The sequence below is a fragment of the Gymnoscopelus braueri genome (assembly GCF_963280865.1).
Source record: "Gymnoscopelus braueri genome assembly, chromosome: 16".
Lineage (NCBI taxonomy): Eukaryota > Metazoa > Chordata > Actinopteri > Myctophiformes > Myctophidae > Gymnoscopelus > Gymnoscopelus braueri.
The window spans coordinates 22,312,333-22,326,567 of record NC_137616.1 but is presented as its reverse complement, the minus strand read 5'-3'; the positions used below and the strand labels follow the sequence as shown (position 1 = coordinate 22,326,567).

At 40.1% G+C, this 14,235-nt stretch overlaps 2 protein-coding genes across 2 annotated transcripts in view; one reads left to right on the top strand and one right to left on the bottom strand.

Annotated features, from left to right (window-relative positions):
• Positions 1–854: 854 nt before the first annotated feature.
• On the bottom strand, positions 855–8,816 carry LOC308103392 (sterile alpha motif domain-containing protein 12-like). The gene is made up of 4 exons (XM_080453348.1): positions 8,778–8,816; positions 6,578–6,719; positions 5,256–5,390; positions 855–4,363 (listed from the first exon to the last, which is right to left on the bottom strand). Exons 2-4 carry the CDS (start codon positions 6,708–6,710, stop codon positions 4,347–4,349), a joined length of 285 nt encoding a protein of 94 aa, XP_080309474.1. The 5' UTR covers positions 6,711–6,719; positions 8,778–8,816; the 3' UTR covers positions 855–4,346.
• Positions 8,817–9,598: 782 nt separating this feature from the next.
• The window catches only part of scara5 (scavenger receptor class A, member 5 (putative)), a 106,008-nt gene continuing 101,371 nt past the window's right edge, over positions 9,599–14,235 (top strand). Inside the window, exon 1 of the mRNA XM_080452592.1 lies at positions 9,599–9,798. The gene's annotated coding sequence lies outside the window, so the exon portion shown is untranslated. The remainder of the gene's footprint in view (positions 9,799–14,235) is intronic.

Sequence of the window (14,235 nt, the reverse complement as noted above, 5' to 3'; positions counted from 1 at the left end):
CCAAATTGGTAACAGTTGCTATGCATCCCAAATTAATTCTCATAGTTATAATCCATTATAATCAATTGATAATGCTTTATTATCACTGTTATAATGTGTCATAACCATTATAATGCATTATACTACGATTATAAGTTATTATAAGTGGTCATGTGTTACTTTATGATCATTTTATAAGGCTTTATTATCACGTTTATAATGCCTTATTATCACTTATAAGGCGTTATACTGTGATTATAAGTTATTATGAAGTGAACATTTGTGACATTATGATCATTTTATAAGGTGGTATTTTTACATTTTTATTGCCTTTAAATCACTGTTATAATGCATTATAATTACTGTTATAATGCATTATACTATGATCATAAGTTATTATAAGTGGCCATTTGTTACTTTATGATCATTTAATAATGCTGTATTATAACGTCTAAAATGCCTTATACTCACTGTCATAACGCATTTTAATCACTGTTATAGTGCCTTATTGTCACTTATAATGCATTATAACAGTGATAATAAAGGATTAATTATAATGGATTATAACTACGAGAATACATTTTGGGTTGCATAGCAAGTGTTACCAAGTGGGTAGCAATTATGAAGTATTATAATACTTGACATTATAAGTCATTATAACATGCTGTATAATGTATTATGATTGCATTATACGTTGTTATGAATATTTATAACTGTAATCATCAAGTGTTAGAAGCATAATCCAATGTATTTATACTTGAACTTATAAGTCATTATAAAAAGCTTTATAATGTGATATGGTTATGGTTATAAAGCATTATGAGTATTTATGAGCTCTTATAAATCTGATTATACAGGGTTATGAGCAGATTATAATGCATTATAAGTATGTTCATGATGCGTTATACACATAGGATGCATAGCAAGTGCTACCGTGGACTGCCATAGTGTCTATGCCACGGGCACATCTGTTCATGTACAGTACAAACAGACACATCGACGACCCCCAGGTTTGACATCATCATCATTTTCCCATTTTACAGAGAAATAAACAGAATACATAAGGCATTTATTGCCAAACTATATACGATCTCAAATCAGAGCAATGGAATTTAGGGTCAAGCTTGAAGTGACCCTTTAAGGAGGAGGCTACTCCTTACATCTATTTCTATTTTCACCACCACCACCAGTGAAAAGAGATATCACACAATATGACAGCACAGCATTTTTATGCTCTCAAAAGGGAAGGATACAGAAACATAATGGTTACAAGTGTCATTGGCTGCTTCTCACAGACATGTTGAATCTCGCATTCAACTGCACAGCACATTCCTCACGTCTGCATTCCACTGTGTGTGTGTGTGTGTGTGTGGAGGGGGAAGGTTTTAGAGGTCATTATGGGATGACTATAGTGGCTCAGACCTGATTAGCCCATTAGTCAGCACATTTTGATTCATATCATTCCTTTAGTCTCGACAGTCTTATAGTCTTTAGTCTCCATCTGCCGTGTTAAGTGGTCAGGTGGGTGGGCCGTGTTCAATATCGATCGTAGTCAATCAATCGATTGTGTTTAATTGGATCAATGGAAACAGCGTAGCATAGCTTACGTCACTATTTGATAGTATGCAATTTTTTTTAACATAATATATTTTTTAAATATTCATGTTATATGATCATTCAAATCTTAGTGTTTGCCAATTATTTGGGGCCCACTTGCAATACCCTCGTGGCCCACCGGTTGGCTTGTTTCCATTGTGGTCCTATGTAATCAATTCATCAAGAGGTATTACACAAGCGGGATATGAACTGTGATCTGGAGTCATATTTATGTTTAGCCGATCTACAAGCTCACAACGCATCGCATCGCCACACGTTGGGAGCTTGTAGATCTGCTATTTTCACTACTTTTGTGTGACACCCTTGTATGATGAAGTACTAGGGCATTAATTTATTAAAACAAAACCATAAAACAATTAAATATGGAGATACAAGGTACAAAAACAGAGGCTTGGAACCCCTCTCCCCAACAAATTGAACCCGCAGATAACCTACAGGCCTAATAGACTCTCACCGACCATACCGGTGGTCTGGCATGTTGTAGTTATTGCCTATGACTCGTCACTGTATACTTTATATTACTACCGGCCATTTTCTAAAAAGCATAACAGGGTCTGTTGGATTTTTGAGGAAGCTGCTGGATGCCATGATTTCAGTAAGATATGAATATTAACTTGCAGAGACTTGCTTGAGAAAATATCACTCTTGCATTGGCTTGCATTGACGTGAAAAGGTTATTCAAAAATAGTCACTAGAGTCACTACCAACAAACTTCAATGTCCTTGGAGTGATGCTTAGCAAACATTGTCACAGTTCTGTGTCAATGTTGGCTAAGCATCACTGCAAGGTTTGGCATAATATTTTAGCGACATTGGAGAAATTGTAAACAAATGGAAAATCCAAAAGTAAAGCCATTAACTGTAAATACGATATGGCCATGGCTGAATAGCGACATGTATTAACAGTTGTGTGGTCCTTATACCACTTAAACCCTACCGGTGTCCCACTGGTCTCCTACTTTTTTCCCGCTACAGTGTAGAGGGAAAAAAAGTGGTTCTCAAAGTGGGGTCCTTGGGGGATTCCAGGGGGTCCCCAGCATAATTAAACACTTTAACCCTATTTTATACTTTGGCTTATTAGGCTATTCAAAAATATTGAAAATGTTTTGATGATTTTTTAAATAATATTTTTTTTAAGTGAACATTTGTAACACAAATCTTTGCTTCTGGGGGTCCCTGGCACAAAATATTTTGAGATGGGGGTCCATGGCCAAATACATATAATTTTGGTGAACCACTAGCCAAATCTCTTCACCAAAAATAACAGATCTAGAAGCTCACAACATGATGAATTGTGAGCTTGTAGATCTGCTACTTTTCACAGAATGCTCACCTATTTTTGTCAAATGTACGCCTATCATGGCATGCCCAGAATAGGGACGCTAGGGTATAAGTGGTTAAATAGCCATGTGTCCAGAAAGTACAGTACACTGACTGCACTAATGCATTCCTTTTATCTATCTCTCTGTTGCTTTCTCTCTCTCTCTCCCTTCTAATTTACTCAGCCGCACATATTGCATGCTGTTAGCAAGCCACTTCAGCCCATTACTCAGTGAATGGCCAACCATCAGCAATGTGTCTGATTCATGCGGGGAAATGATGTTGTGCCTCGCGGAGATAACAGCCAGATAGTGTATCAAGTTGACTGAGGAATTGAGCGCGGCCGGGTAGAAGTAGGAAGTGAGCCAGTGATAAAGGAGACAGAGACAAAGTGATACAGAAAGGCAAAGACAGGAACTAGGAAAGTGTGCTCCTCGGAACACATGAGCCCCACCAGGCCGGGTTGTCTAACCAGGGCTCTGTTGCGACCTGTTATAGTGCCACCATGAGGCCTATTGGGAGTTTGTGTGCAAAGTTTCATGCCAATCGGATACTGCGTTCAGGATTTGTGCCATTTTGTGCAAAACAGGCCCCTCCCGCAAACTTTGAAAGCCAATTGTAGCCGATCAGAATGGAATATGAAAAGTCTAACAGATATGTACATCTTGATCACTTGACTACAGAGATAATGTGTGTCAATTTGGGTGAGGTTTGGACAAACTCTGTAGGAGCAGTAGTAAAGGAAAGTGTGTTTAGTTGGCCTGTTATAGCGTCATCATGATGCTGATTTGAAAAATGTCGGATGTTATCCCTTGGCCTACTGGGAGTGTGCGTGCAAGTTTCAAGCCAATAGGAACTCGAGATTAGCTGCTCACAGAAGGACGGACGGATGGATGGATGGACAGACGGACGGACGGACAGTTGAATGGACGGATGGACTCACAGAAGCTTAAACATCATCTCTTGCCTTCGGCCGTTCCGGCCTGGCGGGTAAAATAAGAGGTAGAGAAAGCAACAGAATGATGATTCAGAGGGAGAAAACAAAGAAGCTATGAAAGGTATGAAAAAAAGAGAAAAGCCAGAGAGATACACAAATTAGTACATAGTGCCAATTAACCACTTGATCCCTAGTTAGAAGAAAGAAATAGCCCATGTACAAGCTTGTAGATCGGCTATTTTCGCATACTTTTTGAAATATTTTATTTTATGACATTCCCAAAATAGAGATGCCAGGGTTAAATGGTTACGAATAAATCTATAAAAACCATTCTTGCTCTGTCAATGACTTCACACCATAAACAAGGCTTTCTTCCTTCACTCTCTCCCTCAGTTTAACTGATGCTCATTATTTCTCTTTCAACCTTTCTCCCTCCTTCACATGGACGGATGGACTGAACGTGATACGATGGACTTCTTTAAGGCCATCTTCTCTCATGAAGAAAAACATTCTGCATTAGTGAAAGAAAGACAAACAATATTTATCTGGGAGATAAGAACATGCGATGGATAAGGGGTTTTCTCCCAGCGGACGATACTACAATTGATTTAATTAAAACGTACTATTACATTTTGTAGTTGTGCAGTTTTGTACTGCATGGTGATTAAGAAAGCAACATTTACAATATGGGCGCCAGCCAAGCAGGCACAAATGATTACCAACAATCTAGACAATCACTAGAACAAACATTACTAACCCATTCAAACCGGGAACGCATCTCTGTCATTTAAGATTTCTTTGGCTATTAAAAAATAGCAAATATACAAGCTCATAGCCCGGCACCGAGTTCCGCGCTATGAGCTTGTATATCTGCTATTTATTTGTTTTCTCGTGAAAATTTGGGGGTCCGCGGCCAAATACATATAATTTTGGGGGTCCTTGACATGAAAAGGTTTGAGATCCACTGATATAGAAACAGAAGTTTTTCAAAAAACTGTAGGACTTAGAAGACATTTGTAGAATCCCCAGAAGCAAAGATTTGAGTTACAAATGTTCACTTAAAAAAATATTTATTCAAAGATTTGCACAAATTTGCACGATTTTTCAAAAAGAAAATCAGATCTGCCGCGCTATGAGCTTGTAGATCTGCTATTTTTTAATAGCCAAAGAAATCAAAAAATGACACAGATTCTTTCCCAGTCTAAATGGGTTAAATGAATTCACAAAGAATGACACAAAAACAGCTAACATACTGTAGGCCTAAAATATGATGTCTAACTGAATAAAGCAGGGTTTTTGTAGATTGACAAAAGTTTATAATAATCGTGATACTGAATGAAGTCATATTGCGCAGCCGTACAAGAAGTACGCATAGAAATGTGGAATGATCACCATGTTCTTACCAGCGTAGATCTCGTTTAGGTTCTCCAGCTCCTCCTGGACCTTGAGGAGGAGGACATCTTGGAGGATCTCCTGCCGCTCAGCCTCCACCCCCAGACGCTCCAGATGGTGCTCCTTCATCCTCAGCAACGCCCGGCCTGGACCAGCACAGTGTGTGTGCGTGTGCGTGTGCGTGTGTGGAGATGGCATGACATTTGGAAAACAGAGCTGAGGAGTTAGTTTAGTTTGAGCACTTCCAACAAATCCAACTGAAAAGTAGCGCCCCATCAATGCCAGGTTTCTGGGTCCAATGCAGATCCTGATTTTGGTGATCCATAGCCCACCATTTATCGATGTTTTGGCTAGCACTTTGTCAAAAAGTGCAAAATGTCCTCATCAATTAGAAAATCTTAGATTTTATTAATGTTTTTTAATTAAATACATAATATATTACTATAGCATCTTCTTTTATACAAGTAAGACGCGCGAACGCTGGAAGCGAACGCAGATTGACTGTGGCTGCTATATTTCAACCACACGTTAGTAGTGCACTCTGCCGCACTCTGCCGGCTGTATACAGGCAGTGCAGCTGCTGGCATTTCAGCACGGAGTTTCGAGTCACATGGGGGCGCGAGCCAATGAGAGCGTGAACACACACGGACAGACCATAAATAAGGGACAGACACACACACAACCCAAGCACGGTGATATAGTAAGCTCCACTTGGTCGGAGGCGCGGCTTTGCCGCGCCTCCTTCCGCGTTCGCAATCACATTTGGCTTAAGGGAGGACCGGCCGGCCGGCCAGCGGACCACGTCGTCATGCTCATGTCACTATGTCTGTCTCACTAAGTATGTCTCATAACCATATAAGTTCCAAATGCAAGTACGCCCAAATATGGAGTGTGTTATCTAACCTCAATGTGTCATCATGGCATCAGGCGCAAACAAATCAGTCAGGGTACAAAATATATGGGTACAAAAGGGGGCAAGCACATATAATGGGCATATACTGATGACATCATACTAAAGACATGTACAGAGATCTCTATAGATGGGCATATATGGATATATATATATCTATAGATGGGCATATATATATATATATATATATATATATATATATATATATATATATATATATATATATATATATATATATATATATATATATATATAATATAATTATATTGTGTGGGTATTTATGAATCCTTTTGAAAACTTTTGAAAACGTGCACCAAAAGTATAATGACAAATAATGAATGAATAAAGAAATGATAAAAGGAATGGAGTGTATACAGTTGTTTGCTGTGGCATATACAAGGCACCTATATGCATGTCTCCTACCTGATATAGAGTGCTTGATGATGGCCATGTGGAGTGTGCTCAGTGTGGTTGGGTATAGCTCCTGTATCCAGTCGCACACTTCCTGAACAGACCAGAGTGACGCACGCTTTGACGGCACCATCACACCCTCCATCACAGTAACCTGTGATGATTATCACATTAAGTTTATTTTATTTACTACGGCCAAATAAAACCTTTAACTACTTAAGCCCTAGTTCTTACTTTCCCCAGCAAAAATTGCTGATTTACATGCTCACAACGCATTGCAATGTGTCGTGAGCTTGTAGATCTGCTCTTTTCGTCAAATGTTTGCCTATTATGACATGCCCAAAATAGGGACGCTAGCGTTCATGTGATTATGGGGGGCATTGCATTGTATTGTTTACATGTCCTGATGAAGGTCATCTTGATGACAAGCTCTGTAAATTAAACTAGAATCCTAATTTTGGCTATACCTCTGGCTCCTTAACTATCCTAGATGCTGCGTACAGTATGCATAATGAGTTTCTAAGTACCTTGTAAGGCTGAACATTATGAGGATTTACAGTGTAACATTATAGCAAGGTGACATTAGATGGCTACAAAAAAGAAAAGGAAAAAATGAGGTAAAAAAGTATCCTGTATTCTTAGACCTTTATGGTTCACTTGGCTTTCCTCCCAGCCATATCCTCTTGGGTTGCATGCTATAGGGCAAAAGCTAGTAAACTGTTGATGTGACCTTTTCAGTGGGCCAGAGTCTTGTTATCGGGCTGTAAATATAGGAATTTAATTTCCTGTTGTAATTAAAGGAGGTTTGGTATTGGATGAGGCAATAACAAGGTCCCAGGGGAGTAAGTGACATACAGAGAGAGTGGAGACCTTTACAGGGGAAGGGGTTCCAAAAAACGAACAAAAAAAGAGTAAAAGACTACATGGTCTGTGGGGCAGAATGGAGGATGGGTCAGTTTAAATTGGGATCATGCGTCAATTAACCTTTATGTTCCAGCACAAAATAATACTGAATGAAATCATCCATTATTTCTGCATCACCACTGTGTTGCAGATGTAGTATAACGGTGTTTTTTCCCCCATGTTATGCGGTCTCTCTGTTTTTCCCATTAGGTACAATAGGCATCAGTGAGTGACATGCTCAAATAGCATAAACCCCTATGCTATTGCTTGATCAGTTACATCTCAATATGACTGGCCTACAGGATCCTTGCATAGGAGTTCAGCATATCATTTACATGTTTTGAAAATGTGTGTGAGACAGTGAGTCCAGTTTCTAAGAGTCAACAAAGGAATCAGCCATCTTAAAGTGTAGAACAAACATGGGAAAATTCTCAGAAAGTTCTCATTCTACTACTCTGCCACCAAAATGGGGAATGCCCCGACACCTTAAAAATTTGCCTTTCAAAACAGGCCTGAAAATCAAATTTTCAGGAGATCATAAGGGGAACTCACTTTTCCCTTAGAAAGGTGATGGCATTCACTCACTGCCGATTTTTCCCCCCTTTTTCTACTTTGTACATACAGTGTTTATATTTGTTGATCATATGTGTTTTAGTGTTATTCCTTTGCTATGATGATGAATTGAATGATACAAGTCCCCAGGACTTTTTTGTGTTATCCTTTTAGCCCAAATGTCTGACTGTACTTCGTGCTGTTTACATTTCTGTCTAGTAAAGTATTCAATCAATCAATCAATCAATCAAGGCCAGCAGCATCCTAAGTCTAGACTAGAGAAATACTCACCATGGGGACTTTTCCCCCTCTAGGCTATGTGAAAAACCTATTTTAGGCCGCAATGCCATATATTATTGGCATTTTTGGCCTATATTGTCCAGGCACTAATCCAGTGATACAATCCTACCACCCTGTGGCACATTGTAACATCACATGGTCAAGCCACCTTATTGAATTGAAACATAAAAGCACAGTTCTGTGCCTATTGTTGTCTACATCAGCTACGAATTGCCGCAATTCCCTGCTGTTCATTGAAGGCTATCCTCGACCACGTTACTTTATCAAATCTATAAGCAACTCGGCACAAAGTTTCCTGTCAGCGTCCATTTTCTTCTTATAATAATCATCCACGTAGATCCCAACCGTATCGAACCATGAAATATGAACACATGTTTCCATCGACAATAATATGTAACCAAAAGCCAGGAGTGTTTTACCTGTAAATGCAGAGAGAGACAAGTCAACAGTATCTTACCTGCCCAGCCCTTCTCTTGACTCCGCCTGACACGGATGCGCGCAACCCACACTTCCATGTTTCACCGAAATTAGTAACCTATCGAAATATGGGACTCCAATGTACTGCTTTAAATTTTCAGCAATGGTTTGTTTATTGTACAGTCAGGTGACACGTGCTTCTGGCTGATAGAAGAAGAAGAAAATAATCTCGAATATTTTTTATTGATTTTATTTTTTCCAACGACTGTTGGGGTCACGGGATTCTATAGGTATCAAATGTCGGCATTGCATGGGAAGATACGTGTCGACAGCGCACAACTGGATCGTCATGCAATATTTAATAATATTCTAAAATCTACAAAGTAGTAACTAGTAGCTAAAGTTGTCCAATACATGTAGTGGAGTAAACGTATAATATTTGCCTTTGAGATGTAGTGGAGTAGAAGTAAAAGTACTGAAATTTGGAAATACTCCAGTAAAGTTTTTTTTTAAAATGCATTTTACTTAAGTACAGTACTCAAGTAACTGTACCTACTTATAGTTACTTTCCACCACTGCAAGCAGGCTAAATGCTAAATTAGGCAGAAACTGGCAGCCTCGACCTCAATGCCGGAACACGCCCACTAGAGGGAGCAGTAGTGTCGTGACAAAGTTGTGAAGTTTCTCCTTCATAGTTGACTTTTCAGCTCAGATACATACAGTAACAGGACACTGTCTGCACGAGTTGAGCCGCGACTGTTAGCTGGTGTTTTAAAGACTTGTGTTCGCGTCACATGGTTTATAGTGGGTTTGGTCCTTAATGTCTGAACAATATTCACTCTACATCAGTGAGCTGTTGACTCTGCAGGAGGACCACACATTCACTTCTTCCATCACTTTCGTGCAGTTTAAGGACTTATAGACAGCTGACTGGGGTTTGCTTGAAGAATAATAGCCTCTAACATTTTGTCGGGAACTTGGCGTTTTGCTGCGAAGACGCGCCTTTTTGGGGAGAATTATGAGAAAGCTGCTGCACCTGTGATTTTGTGACAACCGAGACGGTAAGGAAGCTGTTTGGCATCGACGCTCATCCATTATCTGCATCGATTTATAGGCTACACTTCAATTATCCCTGAGCTATTTCAATTTGAAATTGTATTTGGTTTATTGGCAATGCACTTGTTTTAGCAGCTATGCAAATTACATCCATAAATAACTTTTATTTAAAGTACAAAGATGAATGAAAAAGTTCCCCTATATAAACTCAAATGGGACTGTCAGAGAAGATTGGTATAATAAACAATACGATGTACAACGGTTTTCACATTGTGACCTGTTTCAAAGAGAAATTATATCAACAAAAGATGGTCTGGTTTATCCTAATGAATTCACCCTGCTATTTGGCGAAGGCAACAGGCTACTTAATTGTTTTAAACTTGCATGGTGACGGATGAATGTTTGAACATCTGTTAGAATGTATTGCAATTAGGCTGGAGAGCAGCGCTGCAGTAACAGCTGACTTTCTGCTATATGCTCTAGTCTGCATAGTGTGTGTAGAAAATGCTCTCTGAATGCAGTGGTTCTCAACCTTTTCAGGCCGCCCGCGACCCCTCAAAATAATCATATTTGAACAAGGGTGGGACCACCCTTGTCAGGGTGGGGGTCCCCACCCTGACAAGCACTTGGAATTGTAGGAGTTGAGGCATTACAGTTTGATTCAGTTCAGACACCACGATCATGCTGCAAGGCGTTGTGAGCTTGTAGATCTGCTATTTTCACAATGTTTGCCTCTTTATTATCCCAGTTTTTATAATATAGTTTGTTGATTACTTTTGACGCAGTTATAGGGTCTTTCCCCCCCTCTTTTTTAGGTATTAAAAAGGTTTTAAAAGTCCTAATAAAAAATAAAAAATACAAAATAATAAAGTATTCAATCAATCAATCAATCAATCAATCCTTAAATTGTAGATCAGGGGACCCCCCACCCTGTCATCTGATTCTCAACCCACAGGTTGAGAACCACTGTGTTAATGGACTTCATCTGTGGAAAAATGTTGCTTTATGTTGATGAATGAAGCATCCACTGAGAAATGGGTTAATTATCATGCATGGATGGGATGGGATGTCCCATACAGACCTGGTCCTATGAGAGAGGATGATAGCAGAGAGACAGGATGCGAGAGAGAAGGGGTGATGTAGGGGGGGGGGGGGGGGGGGGTTGGCAGAGAGACCACACGCACCGAGTCCCATTGACCTAGTGGACACAGCAGAGAAGAGGTGCTCAGGCGCAACGAGACCATTATTCTCTCATTCCTTTCTCCCTCTCTCCCTCTCTCCCTCTCTCCCTCTCTCCCTCTCTCTCTCTTTCTCTGTCTCTCTCTCTCTCTCCTCCTCTCTTCTGACGATGTCATCTCTTGTGTATGTACGTTTTACAAGGTTTCTATTCAGAATTCCCCAGGCAAAGACAAACAGGGCTGTATTACAATTATTTTAACTAGTTTTCCACCGATCAGCCATACATCGTAGATCAGCTCCGGTCCATAGCGTTAGAAGGAGTTCTCCTTCTTCTATAACGCGAGAGTTAATAATAGACCTAATCCCAGTCTTTCTTTCTCCCTCCCCTTTCTTTACCATCAAGCGCGATTTCATGGTCAGTAAATCCAGACCTAATACTGATCATTGTCAAGTGCAGGGCTCATTGCTTCAGTTTAGGATATATGTGCGAGAGCCTTAACATCTCAACTGGAAACGTTTACCACAGAGCCACAAAGGATTATCATGCATAGTACATTGATTCCTGATGTGTCTCTGATGTGCCCTTTATATGTACCATTTAACATGCATCACAGCATACGGTATGTCACCTGGACACAGGTTTCACAGGGGCTTTTCTGCTGGTGACCTTTGAAAAATGTGTGTGTGTGTGTGTGTGTGTGTGTGTGTGTGTGTGTGTGTGTGTGTGTGTGTGTGTGTGTGTGTGTGTGTGTGTGTGTGTGTGGAAGAGGGGGCGTGCAATGTAATGCCCCTGCAATGGGGCGTTACAGAGGTGCTCTTAGGTACAAATTGCAGCTTTAAAAACAGTGCAATATTTAGCTTTTGTAGGTGTTCTAAAGCAGTGGTTCTCAAAGTGAGTTCCGGGGACCTCCAAGGACCCTTGATGGGGTTCCAGGGGGTCCCCAGCAAAATTAGTTAATATAGCATCGAAAGCAGTTTAACTACTTCAACCATACCCCGGCTATTTGATATTAGCTGATCTACAAGCTCACGTTGAGAGATATGCTATTTTCAAAATAATCCAGAATTTTATTTGAATATTTTAAAAACATTTTAACAACACAAATCTAGTATGGGGGTCCCTGGCACAAAATGTTTTCAGATGGCGGCCAAATACATATTAACTTAGGGGTCCTTGATATGAAAAAGTTTGAGAACAACTGTTAAAAAGCCTTTACCACATGTGATAAAATAGCAGCAGTATCCTCATAAGCTGGGATGACCCTGGCCTAGACTGCTTTGCTTTCCCACCGTCTAGCTTGGCCACTGGCTGACAGAGGTCACCAGAGGTCGCCAGGGTGTCTGATGGATCGCACTTCTATTGCATTAGACTGAAGGCTTTAGAGCTCCCTGTTGTAATCAGGAGTTAACGCGCACACACACACACACACACACACACACACACACACACACACACACACACACACACACACACACACACACACACACACACACACACACACACACACACACACACACACGTGTGTAAAGAGACAAGATGGGGCAAGGTTGGTCTCTTAGCAGCCCTAATCGTTCCTTCCTATAGCTTCATGGAGCCAAAATGTCAACCTGACAGCACCCCTCACCAACACATGCACGCACACACACGTGCACACACACACACAAATGCACGCACGGCCGCACACACACACACACACACACACACACACACACACACACACAAATACACTTCTCTCTCTTTCTCTCTCACACACACACACACACACACGCTCCCCCACTCCTCACTGAAAGCTTATTGAGAAAGCCCAGATTGAGTGCTTTTTAACAACTTTGTCAAACACACTGTTGAGTTTCACTCACACACACACACACACACACACACACACACACACACACACACACACACACACACACACACGTCTGCACGTATGCAAGCGCCTCATCTCATTCAGCTTTTGTCCAGTGTTTTATCTCTGCTTCCTGCACTGTACCATTCTACTGCCTCTGGTAACAATATGCCCATGTCTAGATTTATTACATGAACTAAATGCTTTCCACCACTGTCCCTGTTACTTAACTGGCATTTTGCCCTCATGTGATTGTCTACAGCAGGGTTTTTCTTGGCTTGCAGTAGGGTTTGTAGGTGGTGATATTGCATGACAGTGACTGTGATCGGTCGGGCTCTATTGCCACCGTCAACTCAATCCTTCATCTCTCCCTACATTTACACAGTGCTGGAAAGTAACCGAGTACATTTACTCAAGTGCTACATTTAAGTACAATTTTGTGGTGGTTTACTTGAGTATGTCCCTTTTTAAATACTTTAGACGTCTACTCCACTACATCTCAGAGGTGAATATTGTACTTTTTCACTACAATTATTTGAAAGTTACTGAAGTTACTTTGTAGGTTTGGATTGTTATTACGAAACATACATTGACCAATTAAGCCCTATTTTATATTTAGTCTACTTTAAAATACCCAATCTACAAGCTTATAACACCTCGTGAAGCGATGCATTGTGAGCTTGTAGATTTGTTTTGGAAAAAAATAATAAAAAAAAGAACTTTCTGTACAGTGAGTACTTTAACTTTTGGTACTCCAGTATAACTATATTTAGATCCCAATACTTTTGTGCTTTTAAAATGTGGAATACAGAACTTTTAGCTGCAACAGTGTATTTCTACATTGTGGTATTGCTACTTTTACTTAAGTAAAAAATAGTTATTCTTTCACCTCATCAACTGAATTTCCTCAACTGAATCAGGTTTGTGCCATTGAAATCATGTTAAGTCAGTTTGACTTCAGTGCCGTAGAGACAAGCAGACCAACTCTGCTGATAACATACAGTACAGCTGCTCTGATGGGAATGCTTACTAGTAAGAGAGGCTGTTTCTTCAGTGAAGTGTAACGTACCTTGTCCTTTCCATTCATTATTTTGCTTAACATGCATAAAAACAGACATTTTTCTTTGGTTTGATTTATTTTGTTTGGACAGTACTGGTCTCCTCTAATCTCCCCTTTGGGGATCAATAAAGCTTTTGGATTTGAAACTTTAAAGGAGAAGGAAAGTTGTGTCAGAGGAAAACATTTTGCACATGTGGTACATTTTTTTCAATACTTCACTTTCATCTTCATTCTCACAGGGTGTTTAGCCACAGCTCATTGGCCATGGTTGTCATTTAATTATAATCACCTGCTATTTGATTACAATCACCTGTTGTTTGACACTGCGATGTCTGTGATGGAAGGTCATTGACTCA